Below are 23,324 nucleotides of genomic sequence, written 5' to 3' on the forward strand. Positions count from 1 at the left end.
TGCACAATGTTATTGCTTTTTGAGAACGACTATTGTAGCAGTGTACCCTGGACCTTCCTCCCGCACAAACTACCCAGAGAGGCGCGCAGTGCTGAATGCAAGCCAAGCTCGGGATTAAAGGACTGCAGGAGGGAGGGCAGGCTGCGGGAGGGCAGGCGGTCCACCATTTGCGGTCTTTGGGAAAGAAGGAGCTTGCGGACACAGCGAGGGGGAAGAGTGTGTAAAGAAGAAAAAAGAAAGTCTTGTGTTCCTGCAGCGGCCTTCGTGAGCTCAGCATGTCCCAGAGTGCTTTACAGCCAATGCAGCACTTTCAACCTCTCACCCGAAAGGTGCTGCAGTCAAACTGACTCGCAAGAATTCACTCTGCCCCCTAACTGGCCACCTCACTCAGAGGGGCCATGGGATGGCTAGTCTAAGCCACTGGTACAACAGAGTGAGGGAGCGGTTAAGGTACAATGGCTTATATTTGCTCCACTCACAAGCTTTAGTGATAGAGAGCGGCGCTATTTAGGGATCGCGACTCACTGCATCGGTGCTGCGCTTGTCAAAAAATGGATCAACAAGAGTTATCGAAATGGGTCAGCTGAACTCTTTCAGGACTTGTTAACAGCAGGTCATGTATCTATACATGGAGATTGTATATGCATGTGGGTGCTGTGTCTTAAACATTCACTCCCTCCACCACCGGCGCACCCTGGCTGCAGTGTGTACCATCTACAAGATGCACTGCAGCAACTCGCCAAGGCTTCTTCGGCAGCACCTCCCAAACCCGCGACCTCTTCCACCTAGAAGGACAAGGGCAGCAGGCGCATGGGAACACCACCACCTCCAAGTTCCCCTCCAAGTCACACACCATCCTGACTTGGAAATATATCGGTCGTTCCTTCATCGTCGCTGGGTCAAAATCCTGGAACTCCCTCCCTAACAGCACTGTGGGAGCACCTTCACCACACGGACTGCAGCGGTTCAAGAAGGCGGCTCACCACCACCTTCTCGAGGGCAATTAGGGATGGACAATAAATGCTGGGCCTTGGCAACAACGCCCACATCCCGAGAATTATTTTATTTTAAAATGTAGAACTACGCAACTGTGAAGCCACAGCAGACTGACCTGCCGTTATTGAACTTAACTGCAGAAGAATTCAAGGCACCACCACAGCAGCGGCAGGAGTGAAAAATGCGCAGTAAGTGTCGGCAGGTCTGCTCGACCATGGGGGGGCGGGGCGATTAAAGCCAAGCCTGATCCTGTCCTCACACCCCCTGGCCGACGAGCAGGAGCTGGAACCCTGGCTCCAGCAGGGAGCAGCGGTTGCAGATAAGCGCCTAGTTTACCAGCCGCCGTCACTGCAGTTTGACGGACCTGGCGGGCGATGGGGCATCGGCGGGGCGGAACGAGCGGAAGGATCGTCTGCCTTTCACACAGGCTGATACCTGGGATGGCAGGAATGACGTATGAAGAAAGATTGGGTCGATTAGGCTTATATTCGCTAGAGTTTAGAAGAATGAGAGGGGATCTCATTGAAACTTATAAAATTCTAACAGGACTAGACAGACTAGATGCAGGAAGGATGTTCCCGATGGCGGGGGAGTCCAGAACCAGGGGTCACAGTCTAAGGATAAGGGGTAAACCATTTAGGACAGAGATGAGGAGGAATTTCTTCACCCAGAGAGTGGTGAACCTGTGGAATTCTCCACCACAGAAGGCAGTTGAGGCCAATTCATTAAATATATTCAAGAAGGAGTTGGGTATATTTCAAGGCTAAAGGGATCAAGGGATATGGAGAGAAGGCAGGGACAGGGCACTGAATTTGGATGATCAGCCATGATTGCATTGAATGGCGGAGCAGGCTCGAGGGGCCGAATGGCCTACTCCTGCTCCTATCTTCTATGTTTCTATGTCATCGCCTCTTAACCGGAGTCTGCCAGACAATATCAGCGGTGGGGGGGGCGGGGTGATTTAGACGTGCCGCGGGCTTGCGGCAACCCGTCAGATGGCTTTCGCGCTACGGTGTCTCCGGCCATTTGGTTTCATTCTCGGGATGTGGGCGTCGCTGGCAAGGCCGGCATTTATTGCCCATCCTGAGTTGCCCTGAGAAGGTGGGGGTGGGCCGCCTTGAACCGCTGGGAGCGGGTTTGATACAAACTGAGTGTCTCGCTCGTCCACTTCAGGGGGCAGTTAAGAGTCAACCCCATTGGTGCGGGACTGGAGTCACGTGTAGGCCCAGACCGGGTGAGGACGGCGGGTTCCCTTCCCTAAGGGGACGTTAGTGAACCCATTGGGTTTTTACGACAATCCGACAGCCTCACGGTCACTTTGACTGAGACTGGCTTCTCATTTTAAAAGAAACTAAATTGAAATTCTCAAACTGCCAAAGTGGGATTGGAACTCATGTTCTACGGAATTATTAATCCAGGCCCTGGGATGACCATTACACTGCTGTATTCAGTGTGTGGCTGACTGCTCCCCCTTGGCCCACAGTGAAACACTGAGGCTCCACAATCTGCAGCCTGGGGAGGCTCCTGCAGAGTCGAGCGCTCTGCATCACTGGACTGGAATCGAGATTACATCGAATGTTCAGCAACAGGCCATTCGGCCCCACTGCTCCGTGCCGGTGTTTCTGCTCCACACGAGCCTCCTCCCACCCCTCTTCATCTCACCCCATCACCATATCCTTCTATTCCTTTCTCCCTCCTGTGTTTATCGACCAGTGCAAGAATTGAATCAGCGGTAACGGAGTTTTTTTAAAACAATCTCAGCTGGATTCCTAGCCTTCCAGTTCAGCTGCTGCGCTCACTCGAAGAGTTAGTGAAAAGGGGGAAAGACTCATTTTTAAATAGGTATCATCGGTGGGTAGCACTCTTGCCACTGAGTCCGCAGGCCGTGTCTGCCTGCTCAGGTGGGTGTACATGATCCCGTGGCACTATTCAAAGAGCAGGGAATTCTCCTTAATTATTTATTGATCCCTCAACCAACCCCACTGAAACAGCAGATTAACCCAGGAACAGGAGCAGGCTCGACGGGCACCATGGCCTCCTCCTGCTCCTAATTCTTATGTAGGAGTGGGCCATTCGGCCCCTCAAGCCTGCTCCGCCATTCAATGAGTTCATGGCTGATCTGTGACCTAACTCCCTATTCCCGCCTTTGCCCCGTATCCCTTAATACCTTTGGTTAACAAAAATCTATCGATCTCAGATTTAAAATCAACAATTGATCCAGCATCAATTGCTGTTTGCGGAAGAGAGTTCCAAACTTCTCCCACCCTTTGTGTGTAGAAGTGTTTCCTAATTTCACTCCTGAAAGGTCTGGCTCTAATTTTTAGACTCTGCCCCTAGTCCTAGAATCCCCAACCAGCGGAAATAGTTTCTCTCTATCTACCCTATCAGTTCACAGAATCACAGAAACCCCACAGTGCAGATAGAGGCCATTTCAGCCCATCGAGCCTGCACCGACACATATCCCACCCTATCCCCGTAACCCCACGTATTTAATCCCCCTAACACTAAGGGTCAATTTATCTTAGCCAATCAACCTAACCCGCACATCTTAAGTTCCCCTTAATATCTTGAAAACTTTGATCAGATCAGCCCTTAACCTTCTAAATTCCAGGGAATACAACCCCAGTTTGTGTAATCTAACCCCAGCTCCCCTCTTGTTTTGTGAAGAGCTTTTCCTTGTGTTTGGGGCATTTCTGTCCCGTTAGCCACATCCAACATGTTACAATTCGTTTCTCGACTGCCAGAAACTTTTTGAGCGAGAAAACAGAACTTGTCAAACAGTCATTAATCTCATTGGCTGCTTGTGGGATCTTGCTGAGCGTAAATTGACTGCCCAGCCGTGACTGCGTGTCGTATAACAAGTAGTTCAGAGCCTGGCTGGGGGTGGGGGGCGAGCGGTCGGCTTTAGGACCCAGAGGAAGTCTCCTGGCTCCCCCCCCCCCTCTCGCTCAGACGTGGGACTGACAGAGAAACCGCGGCTCAGCCTGACAGCCCAGCCCGGCTGCTCCTGTCCTGTGCTGTGCAGGAACTCGCAAGGTCGTCAACACTCAAAGCCCCCTGCAAACTGAAGGCTGCAAAAAAAAAACCCACGGCCAGCGAGTGGGAGAAGCCAGGAGCCTGGATTGTTGGAGTTTGCTGAGCCTCAGCACAGCTTAGGGGGCTGTGTCTGTCTGTCTGTTTCTTGAACATATATTTTAATAATCGCAGCGAGAGGGATGTGGAAGAAGAGAGAATGCAGAAAATGCGGCGAATTCCAGCTGTCTAACTCGGGTTAGACGCGGATAACGGGACAGACATTCACCCCCAGCACAAGGGGGCTGGAAAAGCTCTTCATAAACCAAGAGGGGAGCTGGGCTTAATAAAATCTGTAATGGGCTGAGAGCAGATTGGGAGACGGCAGCGGGAAGATGTTGCAACTCGTCCCTTCACTCCCAGAAACTTTTTGAGAGAGAAAAAGTTTTCCAAACTTTTTATTTGTGTTTTTTTTTGGTGAAAGTTGTGCTGGGGGGCGAAGTTTGGAAGATGCGGGGCTCGCTGTGAAGGTTCACCATGTTCCGAGTGCTCGGCGGCGGGCTGCTGCTGCTCTGGCTCGCCTGTCAGACGGACGGCTGCACCGAGCTTCTGGCCAACACTTGTGTCTGCATCGAGGAGCGCTCCAAGGGACCCAGTTACCCCCAGCTCCGGAACAAGGTGGTGTGCAGCAAACAGCAGCTACTGGACACCCCGGAGCCCAGCCTGCTGCCCAACAGGACCGGGCATTTGTGAGTCCAATTCTTTTTTTAAAATTTTTTTGCGAAGAGTCACCCACTGGTCAGTTTCCTCTGCCCCGGTTAACGGGACTGTTCAGAAACTGCAAGGAGGAAAATGACAGGAGCGGAATAAATAGTGAATAATTAAATAACAAAAATAATTAAATAAACACACAAACTGATGGCAAACATCCAACATAAGAAATGCACAAACATCAGAATAAATCATGAACAAAAAGGAAATTATAAACAAGATAACAGATTAAGAAATAAATAAATTAACAAGAAATAATAGAAGCGACAACTAAATCCATAAACTTCAACATTAAGGAATTCACAAATAATTTCAACCCAAACTGCATCACATAAGTTAATAAATGCATAAATTTATAACAAGCATTTAAGGAGGAATGCACACAACAAATCTAAATCGAGCATTGAGTAAACCATAACAGAATAAACAAGAGACAATTATAAACGCGTCATGATCAGAGTAACAAATTAAAGATAAACACATTGAGCATTAAATAAATAAAGTATGAAGCGAGAGGTAATCAGGGTGTGCGTGGAGCAGGGTCGCTGTTGGCTGCAGTGATTTCTCATTGCAGTTTGTGAAGTGGCTGCGGTTCAGAGACGCCTCACCTGTGAAGGGGCTGCTCGCCCAGCACCACCAGTGAAGCGGCCAGCCTCTGTTGGCAAGGGATGAGCAACGAAGACAGGGGGAATGGGGCAAATCGCAGCCCCTCTCCAGACTAATTGCCCCCAGAGGAACAGGCGAGGAAGTGGCTGGAGGAACAGACAGACACACAACAGGATTCCTGACCAAACTTGGAATCTATTCTTGCTTAAAGGCAGTAGGCCAGCGATGGTTGGGTCTGCGGGTTGGTCAGGTACAAGGACCGCTTGCTCTTGGTCAGGTGTTCAAACCCTCTGCACTGTGTCAAACAAAGAACCTTCATTTCTGTAGCGCCTTTAACTGCCTCAGGACATCACAAAGCATGTCACAGCCAGTGACCTATTGAAGTGTAGTCACTGTAGAGAAATGCACACAGCAAGATCCCACAAACAGCAACATGATAATGACCAGCGCATCTGTTTTAGTGATGTTGGTTGAGGGATAGCTATTGGCCCCAGGACACCGGGGAGAACTCCCCTGCTCCTCTTCAGAATAGTGCCATGGGATCTTGTATATCCACCTGAGAGTGCAAATGTGTCCTGGGTTTAATATCTCATCCGAAAGACGGCACCTCCGACAGTGCAGCACTCCCTCAGTACTGCCTTCCCCGACAGTGCAGCGCTCCCTCTGTACTACCCCCATCCAACAGTGCGGCGCTCCCTCAGTACTGCCCCTCCGACAGTGCGGCGCTCCCTCAGTACTGCCCCTCCGACAATGCGGCGCTCCCTCAGTACTGCCCCTCCGACAGTGCGGAGCTCCCTCAGTACTGCCCCTCCGACAGTGGGGCGCTCCCTCAGTACGGCCCCTCCGACAGTGCGGCGCTCCCTCAGTACGGCCCCTCCGACAGTGCGGCGCTTCCTCAGTACGGCCCCTCCGACAGTGCGGCGCTTCCTCAGTACGGCCCCTCCGACAGTGCAGCGCTCCCTCAGTACTGCCCCTCCGACAGTGCGTCGCTCACTCAGTTCTGCCCCTCCGACAGTGCGTCGCTCACTCGGTTCTGCCCCTCCGACAGTGCGTCGCTCACTCAGTTCTGCCCCTCCGACAGTGCGTCGCTCACTCAGTTCTGCCCCTCCGACAGTGCGTTGCTCACTCAGTTCTGCCCCTCCGACAGTGCAGCGCTCCCTCAGTACTGCCCCTCCGACAATGCGGCGCTCACTCGGTTCTGCCCCTCCGACAGTGCAGCGCTCCCTCAGTACTGCCCCTCCGACAGTGCGTCGCTCCCTCAGTACTGCACCTCCGACAGTGCAGCGCTCCCTCAGTACTGCCCCTCCGACAGTGCAGCGCTCCCTCAGTACTGCCCCTCCGACAGTGCGGCGCTCCCTCAGTACTGCACCTCCGACAGTGCAGCGCTCCCTCAGTACTGCACCTCCGACAGTGCAGCGCTCCCTCAGTACTGCCCCTCCGACAGTGCAGCGCTCCCTCAGTACTGCCCCTCCGACAATGCGGCGCTCCCTCAGTACTGCCCCTCCGACAGTGCGGCGCTCCCTCAGTACTGCACCTCCGACAGTGCAGCGCTCCCTCAGTAGTGCACTGCGAGTGTCAGCCTAGAACGTGCTCAATTCTCTGGAATTGGTCTTGAACTTGGTTGTGGGTTCAAAACCCACTCCAACGACCACAGCCCAAATTCCACTGACACTCCAGTGCAGTACTGAGGGAGCGCTGCATTGCCGGAGGTGCCCTCTTTCCGATGAGATGTTAAACCGAGGCCCCGTCTGCTCTTTCAGGTGAATATAAAAAATCCCATGGCACTATCCGCTTCTCCCCGGTGTCCTGGGGCCAATATATCTCCCTCAACCAACATCACTGAAAGAGATGGTCTGGTCATTTATAACATTGCTGTTTGTGGGAGCTTGCTGTGCACAAATTGGCTGCCGCGTTTCCTATATTACAACAGTGACTACACTTCAAAAGTACTTCATGGGCTGTAAAATGATTTGGGATGTCCTGAGGTTGCGATCATGTGCACTCTTCGGTAGAACTCCTTTCTCTCTTCTTGAACTTGTAGCAAATCAAGGTGTTCGGGCGGACATTCCTTATCAGTGCAGTGGGACGGAAAATCTTTCTGCAAATCCAGGATGGAATGCTTGCTATTTCCCACCCATTAATATGTTCAGCTGCCAAATTATTGTTGGGTAAGCGTATCAAGTGATATGAAGCAAAGGCAGGCAAATGGGATTGAGGTGCAGATCAGCCATGATCGAACTGAATGGTGGAACAGGTTCCAGAGGCTGAATGGCCTCCTCCTGTTCCTGTGTAACAGGCTCGAGGGGCTGAATGGCCTCCTCCTGTTCCTGTGTAACAGGCTCGAGGGGCTGAATGGCCTCCTCCTGTTCCTGTGCAACAGGCTGGAGGGGCTGAATGGCCTCCTCCTGTTCCTGTGTAACAGGCTCGAGGAGCTGAATGACCTCCTCCTGTTCCTGTGTAACAGGCTCGAGGGGCTGAATGGCCTCCTCCTGTTCCTGTGTAACAGGCTCGAGGGGCTGAATGGCCTCCTCCTGTTCCTGTGTAACAGGCTCGAGGGGCTGAATGGCCTCCTCCTGTTCCTGTGTAACAGGCTCGAGGGGCTGAATGGCCTCCTGTGTTCTAGGTTGTGAAGGGGAAAACCAGCACTGCAGGGCTGGTTAACCTGATGTAGCAGCAGCAGCTGACAGTAATTTCTATCCTCTTCCCTCTCCCTCCCTAGTCTGCTTGTCAGAGGTTGACTCACAACCTGCTCTTAAAAGGAGGGTCGAATGGATTGTGGATGAGGAATTCACCTTGCAGTGTTGGAGATATATGTGAGCCAAGTTTAAACCTAGGTCGAGAGTTTAGATAGGGTGCTAAGTTGGGCCGAATGGCCTGTTTCTGTGCTGTACATTCTGTGTAATTCAGACACTAGTTTCATTTGAAAAGAGAGGACTTTCACTGTATGCAGCACCTTTCACTATATTTTCAGGTCTAAAGGATTGCTGGTATATTTTCGAATTGTTTCCACTGGTTGGAAGGTCGGCATCTGGGCATCACACTTTAGGAAGGGTGTCCAGGCCTTGGAGAGGGTGCGGAGGAGATTTACTAGAATGGTACCAGGGCTGAGGGACTTCAGTCACATGGAGAGACTGGAGAAGCTGGGATTGTTCTCCTTAGAGCAGAGACGGTTAAGGAGAGATTTAATAGAGGTGTTCAAAATTACAAAGTGTTTTGATCGAGTAAATAAGGAGAAACTGTTCCCAGTGGCAGGAGGGTCGGTGACCAGAGGACACAGATTTAAGGTGATTGGCAAAAGAACCAGAGGGGAGATGAGGAGAATGTTTTTCCGCAGCGAGTTGTTGTGATCTGGAACGCGCTGCCTGAAAGGGCGGTGGAAGCAGATTCAATAGTAACTTTCAAAAGGGAATTGGATAAATACTTGAAGTGGAGAACAGTTGCAGGGCTGCGGGGAAAGAGCAGGGGGGAGTGGGACTAATTGGAGAGCTCGTTCAAAGAGCCGGCACAGGCACAATGGGCCAAATGGCCGCCTCCTGTGCTGTGAGATTCTATGAAAAGGAAAACTGCAACTGCTGGAGGGTCACAGGAGGTCAGATAGCGTCAGTAAAAGGGAATAGATGGTTTGAGGTTTCAGTGTAGACCCGCCATAAAAACCCTTCAGTGATGTCTCAGTCCCACTTCAGCTGCACTGATTTATTCATGTGTCTGGTATTTTAAATGGATCCTTTGAGAGGTGTCGGCCGTGACTCAGTGGACAGCTCTCTCGCCTCTGAGTCAGAAGGTTATGGGTTCAAGTCCGACTCCAGAGACTTGAGCACAAAATCGAGGCTGATACTCCCAGTGCAGTACTGAGGGAGCGCTGCACTGTCGGAGGGCAGTACTGAGGGAGCGCTGCACTGTCGGAGGGGCAGTACTGAGGGAGTGCTGCACTGTTGGAGGGGCAGTACTGAGGGAGCGCTGCACTGTCGGAGGAACAGTACTGAGGGAGTGCCGCGCTGTCGGAGGGGCAGTACTGAGGGAGTGCCGCACTGCCGGAGGGACAGTACTGAGGGAGTGCTGCACTGTCGGAGGGGCAGTACTGAGGGAGCACTGCACTATCGGAGGGGCAGCACTGAGGGAGTGCTGCACTGTCGGAGGGGCAGTACTGAGGGAGCGCTGCACTGTCGGAGGGGCAGTACTACATTACAACGGTGACTACACTTCAAAAGTACTTCAGTGACTGTAAAGCACTTTGGGACGTGCTAAGTTGATGAAAGGTGCTATTCTGCATGGCCTTGACATCCTTCATAAAGTAAGGAAATCTGATGCAACGTTTGAACAGTATGGTGGTGTAGTGGCAATTCTACTGGACTAGTAATCCAGGGGACATGAGACTATTGAATAATACTGAGTGTGATCCGTGTTCAAGACATCTGATGGTGCCCAGTTTCTGGGAGAGATCCCGTATTGTTTCCTTCTGGAATCCTGTCATGTTCTTTTGTTGCCTTCCCTGTAAAGTTGGTGAAGAGGGACTGTCCCGTAACTCTGCAAATTGGATGGTGTCAGCGTCTCTCTCAGTCTCCAAACCTCAGCGTGAAACTCCACCAAAATCGGTGTTGAATTGGGCCTCCGCCGTGCAGCTCATTTTTGAAGCCCAACTCTGAGTTACGGCCGCTCTGTACCGCCTCACTCCTCCATTCGATGGGGAAAAAAACAAATTCAAGTAATTACACAATGGCCAGCTGTCTAGAAACAAACGCCAAGGAATGCTCTTATTTATCTCTGCGACTCTGAGTCGCCCCATTGGAATCTAAACACTGAGAATTTATAGTCACTGTGCAGTTCAAGCACTCAACACAACAGGAGCAAAGCTTGGAGCATTGATTGTAGAGAGGAAACCAGCATATCGCCAGTGGCTTCCACAAGAAGAGGAGTCTGACCCAATCCCGCGTGAGCCAGGAACCCAGAAATAGCTCGTGTGTCCGTGACACTGTCCGACAGGAATAGGTCATGGAATTGGTCTATACTTAAAGAAAGACTTGCATTTCTATAGCGCCTTTCTCAACCTCAGGATGTCCTTAAGCACTTTACAGCCAATCAAGTACTTTTTGAAGTGTGGTCATTGTTGTAATGTAGGACGCAGCAGCCACTTTGCGCACAGCAAGCTCCCACAAACAGCAATGTGATAATGACCCAATCATCCCTTTCAGTGACATTTGTTGAGGGATAAATATTGGTCAGGAAACCGGGGATAACTCCCCTGCTCTTCTTCCAAATAGTGCCATAGGATCTTTTAAGTCCACCTGAGAGAGCAGACGGGACCTCGTTTTAACGTCTCATCCGAAAGACAGCCCCTCCGACAGTGCGGCGCTCCCTCAGCACTGCCCCTCCGACGGTGCGGCGCTCCCTCGGTACTGCCCCTGCGACGGTGCGGCGCTCCCTCGGTACTGCCCCTCCGACAGTGCGGCGCTCCCTCAGTACTGCCCCTCCGACAGTGCGGCGCTCCCTCAGTACTGCCCCTCCGACAGTGCGGCGCTCCCTCAGTACTGCCCCTCCGACAGTGCGGCGCTCCCTCAGTACTGCCCCTCCGACAGTGCGGCGCTCCCTCAGTACTGCCCCTCCGACAGTGCGGCGCTCCCTCAGTACTGCCTCTCCGACAGTGCGGCGCTCTCTCAGTACTGCCCCTCCGACGGTGCGGCGCTCCCTCGGTACTGCCCCTCCGACAGTGCGGCGCTCCCTCAGTACTGCCCCTCCGACGGTGCGGCACTCCCTTGGTGCTGCACTTGGAGTGTAGCCTGACTTATGTGCTCGAGTCTCTGGAGTGGGGATCGAACTGCCATCCTTCTGAATTCCCGCGGGGGATGATTGACAATTGGGGGTGAACCCGCAGCGCCGCAGATGGACTTCACCGGCTCCATTCGGGAGCAGGAGCCTGTGGATGTAGGAGTGCGTGTGTGTGTTTGTGAGGGATTACTGTTTGTGCGGGGCTCTGCACTGGCCAGGGGATGGGGGTGGGGGGTGCTCATGGGGTTGGAATCGAATCGCTCGAGCATTCGAATCCGTTCTGGGTGTGAGTGGCAGGTTGTGTTGCACACTGCAGGATGATTCGACTTGTGTCCCCGTGCAAATGTTCACTATCGCAAAATGAGACACACAAGAATCGCACAGCACCGAAGGAGGCCATTCGACCCATCGTGCGTGTGCCAGCGCGGGTCGTTTTCCGAGTGGCAGGCAGTGACTAGTGGGGTACCGCAAAGATCAGTCCTAGGACCCCAGCTGTTCACAATATATATTAATGATCTGGACGAGGGAATTGGATGTAATATCTCCAAATTTGCAGACGACACAAAGCTGGGTGGGAGGGTATGCTGCGAGGAGGATGTCGTGAAACTCCAGTACGATTTGGACAGATTGGGTGATTGGGCAGAAACATGGCAAATGCACTATAATGTGGATAAATGTGAGGTTGTCCACTTTGGTGGCAAAAACAGGAAGGCAGATTATTATTTGAATGGCAATAGATTGAGAGAAGGGGAAGTGCAAAGAGACCTGGGTGTCCTTGTGCACCAGTCGCTGAAGGTAAGCATGCAGGTGCAGCAGGCGGTTAAGAAGGCAAATGGTATGTTGGCCTTCGTAGCAAGAGGGTTCGAGTACAAGAACAAGGATGTCTTGCTACAGTTGTACAGGGCCTTGGTGAGACCGCACCTTGAGTATTGTGTGCAGTTTTGGTCACCTTACCTGAGGAAGGACGTTCTTGCCATGGAGGGAGTGCAGCGAAGATTCACCAGGCTGATACCTGGGATGGCAGGAATGACGTATGAGGAGAGATTGTGTCGATTGGGCTTATACTCACTGGAGTTTAGAAGATTGAGAGGGGATCTCATCGAAACCTATAAAATTCTGTCAGGTCTGGACAGACTAGATGCAGGAAGGATGTTCCCGATGGCCGGGGAGTCCAGAACCAGGGGTCACAGTCTAAGGATAAGGGGTAAGCCATTTAGGACTGAAATGAGGAGGAATTTCTTCACCCAGAGAGTGGTGAACCTGTGGAATTATCTGCCACAGAGGGCGGTGGAGGCCAGTTCATTAAATATATTCAAGAAAGAGTTGGATATATTTCTTGAGGCTGAAGGGATCAAGGGATATGGGGAGAAGGCAGGGACAGGGTACTGAATTTGGATGATCAGCCATGATCTCATTGAATGGCGGAGCAGGCTCGAGGGGCCGAATGGCCTACTCCTGCTCCTATCTTATATGAATCAATTAGTCCCGCTCACCCCGCTCGTTCCCCATAGCCCTGCAAATTTTCTCCTGTTGGGAAAATTGTCCACAGATTGTTAAATAGTGGGTGCTCGTTATCGACATAGTTTTAGCAGGACCTGTTTGTGTCTGTTTATGCACAGACCTGCAGCTTGCTGCTGGTGATGGTAACGCACAAAGGGATTTGTCGCCTTGGTACGAGATTTCTCTCTCCGCTATTTAAAATAAACTGTGTTAAAACAGCAGACGCAGGAATGTAATACGAGTCTGTTAGAGCTCAGTCCAGGAACAGCGCTACCAGTAACTGCTGTGCTGCGGAGCAATCTGAATCAGCCGTGGCTCAGTGGGCAGCACTCTCGCCTCGGAGTCAGAACGTTGTGGGTTCAAGTCCCACTCCAGAGACTTGAGCACAACATCCAGGCTGACACTCCCAGTGCAGTACTGAAGGAGCGCCGTACTGTCGGAGGGGCAGTACTGAGGGAGTGCTGCACTGTCGGAGGGGCAGTACTGAGGGAGCACCGCACTGTCGGAGGGGCAGTACTGAGGGAGCGCAGCACTGTCGGAGGGGCAGTACTGAGGGAGCGACGCACTGTCGGAGGGGCAGTACTGAGGGAGCGCAGCACTGTCGGAGGGGCAGTACTGAGGGAGCGCTGCACTGTCGAGACGGGCAGTACTGAGGGAGCGCTGCACTGTCGGAGGGGCAGTACTGAGGGAGTGCTGCACTGTCGGAGGGGCAGTACTGAGGGAGCACTGCACTGTCGGAGGGGCAGTACTGAGGGAGCGCTGCACTGTCGGAGGGGCAGTACTGAGGGAGTGCTGCACTGTCGGAGGGGCAGTACTGAGGGAGCGCCGCACTGTCGGAGGGGCAGTACTGAGGGAGCACTGCACTGTCGGAGGGGCAGTACTGAGGGAGTGCTGCACTGTCGGAGGGGCCATCATTCGGATGAGACGTTAAACCGAGGCCCCGTCTGCCCTCTCAGGTGGATGTAAAAGATCCCAGGGTACTATTGGAAGGGGAGCGGGACTGTTCAGATGATCAGAAAGATTAGCTGGGCATCCATCTCATTTGGACCTTGGTCTGTACAATGTGTCTACATTACAACATGACTATACTTGAAAAGTAATTGATTAACTGTAAAGCGCTTTAGGACGTCCTGAGGGCGTGAAAGGAGCTACAGAAATCATTAAATCATACAGCTCAGAAGGAGGCCATTCGGCCCATCGTACACATCGTTGGAAGAGCTGTCCAATAGTCCCCCTGCTCTTGCCCGAGACCTGCAAATCTTTGCTTTTTATGTATACATCCAATTCCCTTTAGAAAGTTAATGCAAGCTCGCTCTTTTCTTAATAATTCACTTTGATGTGTGTTGCTGTTTCGATAGTGAACAGTGATCTTGTAAGAAAGCGTCCCCAGCCTCTTTCTCTCCCAAAGCAGAATGCCTAACACATTTGTCCTGGATGAGTGCAGCTCCAACAACACTCGAGAAGCTCGACACCATCCAGGACAAAGCAGCCTGCTTGATTGGCACTCCATCCACCACCTTAAACATTCACTCCCTCCACCACCGGCGCACCGTGGCTGCAGTGTGTCCCATCTACAAGTTGCACTGCAGCAACTCGCCAAGACTTCTTCGGCAGCACCTCCCAACCCGCGACCTCTTCCACCTAGAAGGACAAGGGCAGCAGGCGCATGGGAACACCACCACCTCCAAGTTCCCCTCCGAGTCACACACCATCCCGACTTGGAAATATATCACCGATCCTTCATCGTCGCTGGGTCAAAATCCTGGAACTCCCTCCCTAACAGCGCTGTGGGAGTACTTTCACCACACGGACTGCAGCGATTCAAGAAGAAGGCTCACCACCACCTTCTCAAGGGCAATTAGGGATGGGCAATAAATGCCGGCCTTGCCAGCGACACCCCAGAATCAATTCAAAAAACGGCTTTTCAAGTAATGTAGGGTTTCAATAGGGTGAATGGGGAAAGACAATTTCCTCTGATTGTGGAATCACTGATGAGGGGGTTAGCAGCTTAAAATTATCACCGAGAGAGTGATGAGGGAGAAATTTCTTGACGCAGAGCGTTGTGGGAACATGGATTGCGGTTCATATTCCAGCCTGTAACTCATTCCCGGGTATCCATTAATCTGTCTATAAAACCCCCTGAACCACTCGATTAGATTCCAGCCTGTAACTCACTCTGGGGCCATCTGATGGTGTATAGAATCTTGTGAAGGGAGCGGCGGTAGTATCAAGCCTGTGGTACTCAGACTGCCGGCGTGTGCTGAATGTGGTAAATAGGGCCGAGCTGTGTGAGTGCTCCGCGGTTCGGTAACCAGTGATTTTCCATAGTTCTCCTGTGCTGTGTGTGTCTGGGTGTGTACCTCATAGGGAGGCTGTGCAAACTTGCACTGTAGCGAAAATAATTGACTTGGCACAACTGCCGTTTCCTGTTTACAGTAATCGAACAGCATAAGGCTGCATTAGGAGGTCGCGCAGCCAGTTACAGTGATGGATGGCAGGCAGAGCGCCAACAGATTGAGATACAGAGAACTGGGGGCACGGTTGCTCGCCCCGGGGACCCCCTTTCTCGAAGAGTGCTGGCGTTCAGTGCGGCTCCTCGGGACATCCGGGTGCAATGGACACAGCCCGACAAACGACTTCTCCCTGCTCGGGAGTGCCGTCCCATGTCGCCGTGCGGGCAAGCAGGGCAGCCACGATCGTTGTTTACAGCAAGAGTCCACAGGCAGCAAACATCTTGGCTCCGGCAAAAGTCGCATCTCCCTGTCATCTTTTTCCGCTGTAAGTCCCAATGTCCACATTGAGACGGAAGCTGCCTCTGCGAACTTGGCGCGCTGTAATTACGATCCGCTGCCAGTGGAGGTGCTGGCAGGAGGGCGCCATTGCAGTGCGAACATTGGCAATTGGTATTACAACAACAACTTGTATTTATACAGCGCCTTTAACGTAGTAAAACGTCCCAAGGCGCTTCACAGGAGCGATTATCAGACTAAATCGGACACCGAGCCACAGAAGGAGATATTAGGCACAGGTGACCAAAAGCTGGGTCAGAGAGGTCGGTTTTAAGGAGTGTCTAAAGGAGGAAAGAGAGAGGCAGAGAGGTTTAGGGAGGGAATTCCAGAGCTCAGGGCCCAGGCAGCTGAAGGCACGGCCGCCAATGTTGGAGCGATTAAAATTGGGGATGCTCAAGAGGCCAGAATTGGAGGAGCGCAGAAATCTCGGAGGATGGTGGGGCTGGAGGAGGTTACTGAGATAGGGAGGGGCGAGGCCATGGAGGGAGTTGAACACAAGGATGAGAATTTTAAAACCACAGCGCACATGCGGACATAAGAATTTATAATGGGAATAAATAAAGATAAGGTCCCAATGTATGCTTCAAAATGTGTTCTGATTTAGGATTTCTCCACCAATGAGGGAGCAGCTCTTTGCAAACCTCCAGATCTACAGGACGAACCTGCGAATGAGAAACGTTAGTGCAGGTTAGGGTCGCCAACTCTGGTTGGACGTATACCTGGAGGTTTCATCACATGACCTCCGGCCATCACGGCTCCGCCCCCCACTCTCCCGCCATTGGTCACCCAACACATCCGTCTTCGACATGCACTGCTGTTCCCACGGCAACTGGAAAGCGAGCATGCTCCTCGTTACCCAATTGGATCTGTCCAACAGCCTCTTTTTTGCCCCACTCTCCAATATTTTTATAACTAATGAGCAAAAGTGTTTAAAGAAAAAAAAAGATGAGTTTTTTAGCGCCCCAATGATTTTTCTCCCTGGGTATGGCTCCCAGCAGTGTCCCGGAGATTAATCTTCAATTCCTGGAGACTCCAGGCCAACCCTGGAGGGTTGGCAACCCTGGCCCAAGTAGGGCTAAGATTACTGGTCTTTGAGGATTGGATAGCTGGGGCTCGAGTGCTGTCCGTGGCACCTCGTCCATGTAGGAGATGGCCATGGCTCAGTGGGTCGCACTCTCGCCTCTGAGTCAGTCGTGGGTTCAAGCCCCACTCCAGAGACTCTAACACATAATCCAGGCTGACACTCCCAGTGCAGTACTGAGGGAGTGCTGCGCTGTCAGAGGGGCAGTACTGAGGGAGCGCTGCACTGTCGGAGGGGCAGTACTGAGGGAGCGCTGCACTGCCGGAGGTGCCGTCTTTCAGATGTGACGTTAAACCGAGGCCCCGTCTGCCCTTTCAAGTGGATGTAAAAGATCCCATGGCACTATTTTGAAGAAGAGCAGGGGAGCCAATATTTATCGCTCGACAACATCACTAAAACAGATTATCTGGTCATTATCACATTGCTGTTTGTGGGAGCTTGCTGTGCGCAAAATGGCTGCTGCTTTTCCTACATTACAACAGTGACTACACTTCAGAAAAATATGATGGGCTGTAAAGCACCTTGGGACATCCTGAAGATGTGAAAGGTGTGATTTAAATGCAAGTCTTTCTTTCAGTCTAGAATTTGACTTCTGGCCAAGTCTGCATTGACATCTTTGGAATTCTCTACCCCAGAGGGCTGTGGATGCTCAGTCGTTGAGTATATTCAAGACAGAGAGCGACAGATTTTTGGATACTAAGGGAATCAAGGGATACGGGGATCGGGTGGGAAGGTGGAGTTGAGGTAGAAGATCAGCCGCGATCTTACTGAATGGTGGAGCGGGCTCGAGGGGCCATGTGGCCGGCTCCTGCTCCTAACTCTCATGTTCTTACGACACCCCACTGAAGGACAAAGGAAAAAAAAAGCAGCACAGCGATCTTGTTAAGTTCACTTTCACCAAAAAGGTTCCTTTCATAAAATGCATTTTTTTTTTGGTGACGAGATGAGTTTGTTTGTAGAAACACAACCCTCCCCCAGCTCAGACGGCGGGACAACTTCCCGGCCTACTCGATTTGTCTGACCTCCTCCAAACCGAAACATTAAATGGCGTTTAACTTTTGGAACAATGATCTTGACTTGACTGAAATAACATTGCTTGACATGAGAGTGGAGGCCGCATGTCCTTGGCAACACTTTGGGGAGAGGGCTGAGAAACAGAAACAAAAACAAGCGGGTCACGGGGTCAGCAGGAAGAGCCCATTTTCTGTGGTCCGGTCGATCACATGACTTCCGGCTCCCGCCAACAGGCCCATTAGCCCTTCCCTTGTTCCAAGCTTTCTACATAAATGTTTAGCAATTCCAGGCGTGGGTTCCTGTTTACATTCTTTAATATTAATAATAAAAAAATTAGGAACTGTCCTGGAAAAATGGAGCAAGAATTGGCTCAAATTGAGACGTTTAATTAATCTGACTTAATCGCCTCAAATATCTTCTCGTAATTACTTTTTGAGTTGTGGTTTCGTTTATTAATAATAATGTTAATATTGACCCGAGGGCTCAGTGGGTATATGCACCCCCGAGTAATGGTACTGACCAATCACAGGCCAGGCAAGTCTCGGGTACAGTTCCTGGGGTGGGTAGAGGGGCATTTCATCAGGCCTCGGGGGCAAATTCAGCCAGGGTTCCTGTCCCCCGATCGCCATCTCGTGGGATGTCCGAGTTTGAGCACTCTGCGAGCTTTTGGCCGCCTCATTGTAGAAAGGACATCAGTGCCATAGAGTCATATAGAGTTATACAGCACAGAAAGAGGCCCTTCGGCCCATCGTGTCCACACCGGCCATCAAGCCCTGTCTATTCTAATCCCATTTTCCAGCACTTGGTCCATAGCCTTGTATGCTATGGCGTTTCAAGTGCTCATCTAAATGCTCCTTGAATGTTGTGAGGGTTCCTGCCTCTACCACCCTTTCAGGTAGTGAGTTCCAGATTCCAACCACCCTCTGGGTGAAAAAGTTTTTCCTCAAATCCCCTCTAAACCTTCTGCCCCTTACCTTGAAACTATGCCCCCTGGTTATTGACCCCTCTACTAAGGGGATAAGTTCCTTTCTATCTACCCTATCTATAACCCTCATAATTTTGTACACCTTGACCTATGACATGAGTGCCATAGAGAGCATCCAGCATGGATTTACCAGGCTGGTGCCAGAGCTGGGAGCCTGGAGTTATGAGGAGGGACTTTGAGATTCTGCTGCTGTTTTCACAGGAGCAGAGGAGGCCGAGAAGAGATTGAATAGAGGATTTGAAATTATGAAAGGGTTTGATAAAGTGAATGGTCAAGTCCATTTCCTCTGTTAAGGGAATTGACAGAGGAGAGGGTCATCAATTTAAGATGATCTTTGACTGAGTGAGGGGAGAGGTTAAGAGAAATTTCTTTACACTCAGGCATGTTTAGACAGGGAGAGCGCATCAATTAAAGGAAAATTAGATAAATATTTGAAGCAGAGGAAGATAACAGACTACGGGGGAAGAGCGGGGCAGTGGGATTAGATTGGGATTGATACAGGGCTATGGGGAGAGAGCGTGGCAGTGGGATTATTTGGGATTGATACAGGGCCAAGGGGAGAGAATGGGGCAGTGGGATTAGTTAGGGGATTGATACAGGGCTGTGGGGAGAGAGCGGGGCAGTGGGATTAATTTGGGATTGACACAGGGCTATGGGGAGAGAGCGGGCAGTGAGATTAGTTTGGGGATTGATGCAGGGCTATGGGGAGAGAGTGGGGCAGTGGGATTAGTTTGGGGATTGATGCAGGGCTATGGGGAGAGAGTGGGGCAGTGGGATTAGTTTGGTGATTGATACAGGGCTATGGGGAGAGAGTGGGGCAGTGGGATTAGTTTGGGGATTGATGCAGGGCTATGGGGAGAGAGTGGGGCAGTGGGATTAGTTTGGTGATTGATACAGGGCTATGGGGAGAGAGTGGGGCAGTGGGATTAGTTTGGGGATTGATGCAGGGCTATGGGGAGAGAGTGGGGCAGTGGGATTAGTTTGGTGATTGATACAGGGCTATGGGGAGAGAGCGGGGCTGTGGGATTAGTTTGGGGATTGATACACGGTTATGGGGAGAGTGGGCAGTGGGATTAGTTTGCATTGATACAGGGCTATGAGGAGAGCAGGGTAGTGGGATTAGTTTGGGATTGATACAGGGCTATGGGGAGGGAGCGGGACGGTGGGATTAGTTTGGGATTGATACAGGGCTGTGGGGAGAGAGCGGGACAGTGGGATTAGTTTGGGATTGATACAGGGCTGTGGGGAGAGAGTGGGACAGTGGGATTTGTTTGGGATTGATACAGGGCTGTGGGGAGAGAGCGGGACAGTGGGATTTGTTTGGGATTGATGGCTGTGGGGAGAGAGCAGGACAGTGGGATTTGTTTGGGATTGATAGGGCTATGGTGAGAGAGCAGGACAGTGGGATTAGTTTGGGATTGATACAGGGCTGTGGGGAGAGAGCGGGACAGTGGGATTAGTTTGGGATTGATACAGGGCTGTGGGGAGAGAGTGGGACAGTGGGATTTGTTTGGGATTGATACAGGGCTGTGGGGAGAGAGCGGGACAGTGGGATTTGTTTGGGATTGATGGCTGTGGGGAGAGAGCAGGACAGTGGGATTTGTTTGGGATTGATAGGGCTATGGTGAGAGAGCAGGACAGTGGGATTAGTTTGGGATTGATACAGGGCTATGGGGAGAGAGCGGGCCAGTGGGATTAGTTTGGGATTGTTTCCGGGCGATGGGGAGAGAGCGGGGCAGTGGGATTAGTTTGGGATTGTTTCCGGGCGATGGGGAGAGAGCGGGGCAGTGGGGTTAGTTGGGGATTGTTTCCGGGCTATGGGGAGAGAGCGGGCCAGTGGGATTAGTTGGGGATTGTTTCCGGGCTATGGGGAGAGAGCGGGGCAGTGGGATTAGTTTGGGATTGATACAGGGCGATGGGGAGGGAGCGGGGCAGTGGGATTAGTTTGGGATTGTTTCCGGGCGATGGGGAGAGAGCGGGACAGTGGGATTTGTTTGGGATTGATGGCTATGGGGAGGGAGCGGGCAGTGGGATTAGTTTGGGATTGTTTCCGGGCGATGGGGAGAGAGCGGGGCAGTGGGATTAGTTTGGGATTGTTTCCGGGCGATGGGGAGGGAGCGGGGCAGTGGGATTAGTTTGGGATTGATACAGGGCGATGGGGAGAGAGCGGGGCAGTGGGATTAGTTTGGGATTGTTTCCGGGCGATGGGGAGAGAGCGGGGCAGTGGGATTAGTTGGGGATTGATACAGGGCTATGGGGAGGGAGCGGGGCAGTGGGATTAGTTTGGGATTGTTTCCGGGCGATGGGGAGAGAGCGGGGCAGTGGGATTAGTTGGGATTGTTTCCGGGCGATGGGGAGAGAGCGGGGCAGTGGGATTAGTTTGGGATTGATACAGGGCTATGGGGAGAGAGTGGGGCAGTGGGATTAGTTTGGGATTGTTTCCGGGCTATGGGGAGAGAGCGGGGCAGTGGGGTTAGTTGGGGATTGTTTCCGGGCTATGGGGAGAGAGCGGGCCAGTGGGATTAGTTGGGGATTGTTTCCGGGCTATGGGGAGAGAGCGGGGCAGTGGGATTAGTTGGGGATTGTTTCCGGGCTATGGGGAGAGAGCGGGACAGTGGGATTTGTTTGGGATTGATGGCTATGGGGAGGGAGCGGGCAGTGGGATTAGTTTGGGATTGTTTCCGGGCGATGGGGAGAGAGCGGGGCAGTGGGATTAGTTTGGGATTGTTTCCGGGCGATGGGGAGGGAGCGGGGCAGTGGGATTAGTTTGGGATTGATACAGGGCGATGGGGAGAGAGCGGGGCAGTGGGATTAGTTTGGGATTGTTTCCGGGCGATGGGGAGAGAGCGGGGCAGTGGGATTAGTTGGGGATTGATACAGGGCTATGGGGAGGGAGCGGGGCAGTGGGATTAGTTTGGGATTGTTTCCGGGCGATGGGGAGAGAGCGGGGCAGTGGGATTAGTTGGGATTGTTTCCGGGCGATGGGGAGGGAGCAGGGCAGTGGGATTAGTTTGGGATTGATACAGGGCTATGGGGAGAGAGCGGGGCAGTGGAATTAGTTTGGGATTGATACCGGGCCATGGGGAGAGAGCGGGGCAGTGGAATTAGTTTGGGATTGATACCGGGCCATGGGGAGAGAGCGGGGCAGTTGGGTTAGTTTGGGATTGATACAGGGCTATGGGGAGAGGGCGGGGCAGTGGGATTAGTTTGGGATTGATACAGGGCTATGGGGAGAGAGCGGGGCAGTGGGATTAGTTTGGGATTGTTTCCGGGCGATGGGGAGAGAGCGGGGCAGTGGGATTAGTTTGGGATTGTTTCTGGGCGATGGGGAGTGAGCGGGGCAGTGGGATTAGTTGGGGATTGATACAGGACTATGGGGAGAGAGCGGGCCAGTGGGATTAGTTGGGGATTGTTTCCGGGCGATGGGGAGAGAGCGGGGCAGTGGGATTAGTTTGGGATTGTTTCTGGGCGATGGGGAGAGAGCGGGGCAGTGGGATTAGTTGGGGATTGATACAGGACTATGGGGAGAGAGCGGGCCAGTGGGATTAGTTGGGGATTGTTTCCGGGCGATGGGGAGAGAGCGGGGCAGTGGGGTTAGTTTGGGATTGTTTCCGGGCGATGGGGAGAGAGCGGGGCAGTGGGGTTAGTTGGGGATTGTTTCCGGGCGATGGGGAGAGAGCGGGGCAGTGGGGTTAGTTGGGGATTGATACAGAGCGATGGGGAGAGAGCGGGGCAGTGGGGTTAGTTGGGGATTGTTTCCGGGCGATGGGGAGAGAGCAGGGCAGTGGGGTTAGTTGGGGATTGATGCAGAGCGATGGGGAGAGAGCGGGGCAGTGGGGTTAGTTTGGGATTGTTTCCGGGCGATGGGGAGAGAGCGGGGCAGTGGGATTAGTTTGGGGATTGTTTCCGGGCGATGGGGAGGGAGCGGGGCAGTGGGGTTAGTTTGGGATTGTTTCCGGGCGATGGGGAGGGAGCGGGGCAGTGGGATTAGTTTGGGGATTGTTTCCGGGATATGGGGAGAGAGCGGGGCAGTGGGATTAGTTTGGGGATTGTTTCCGGGCGATGGGGAGGGAGCGGGGCAGTGGGGTTAGTTGGGGATTGATACAGAGCGATGGGGAGAGAGCGGGGCAGTGGGGTTAGTTTGGGATTGTTTCCGGGCGATGGGGAGGGAGCGGGGCAGTGGGGTTAGTTGGGGATTGTTTCCGGGCGATGGGGAGAGAGCGGGGCAGTGGGGTTAGTTGGGGATTGATACAGAGCGATGGGGAGAGAGCGGGGCAGTGGGGTTAGTTTGGGATTGTTTCCGGGCGATGGGGAGGGAGCGGGGCAGTGGGGTTAGTTGGGGATTGCTGTTGCCAAGGGCTGACACCGATGCGGTGGGCCGAATGGCCTCCTCCTGTGCTGCAAACATCTGTGGCTCTTAATTGGCGGCAGGTGAAAGGTTAAGCATTTGGCAGAAGCTGATTGATTGGCTTAGGCTGGATACCATGCCTGCTTCAGTACGTGTGCTGGTCTCTTTCACGCTCCTCGACACGTTGAGTCATTCCCTGTTGGAATTCCGCTGTATCCAGTCAACGTGGAGTGAAAGTCAAACCCTCGCGGTGGCCATCTGTAACACATAGAGCCTCCCTGATGGGCTGCAGATGGTGTGTGCACGGCACGCACACTCACACATGTGGGACTGCAAGTCTGCTTCTGCCAACTGGTTAACCTAATAGACCCCTGGAACCAGTTCTGACTGAAAGATTTTATATCCTCGGTGTTGCCATGGTGACTGTCTCCCATCTCTTTATCTCTGCACGGGGCCATG

General features: G+C 52.5%; 1 protein-coding gene across 1 annotated transcript in view; it reads left to right on the forward strand.

The window, feature by feature from the left end:
* The first annotated feature begins 3,797 nt into the window (after nt 1-3,797).
* Nucleotides 3,798-23,324, forward strand: part of adgra2 (adhesion G protein-coupled receptor A2) — a 246,628-nt gene continuing 227,101 nt past the window's right edge. The window contains exon 1 of the mRNA XM_085970888.1: nt 3,798-4,757. Coding sequence (XP_085827014.1) covers nt 4,546-4,757 — 212 coding nt within the window. The 5' untranslated portion in view covers nt 3,798-4,545. The remainder of the gene's footprint in view (nt 4,758-23,324) is intronic.

This window comes from Somniosus microcephalus, chromosome 30 (genome assembly GCF_052327205.1).
Source record: "Somniosus microcephalus isolate GS21.2 chromosome 30, FLI_Smic_1.0, whole genome shotgun sequence".
Taxonomy (NCBI): domain Eukaryota; kingdom Metazoa; phylum Chordata; class Chondrichthyes; order Squaliformes; family Somniosidae; genus Somniosus; species Somniosus microcephalus.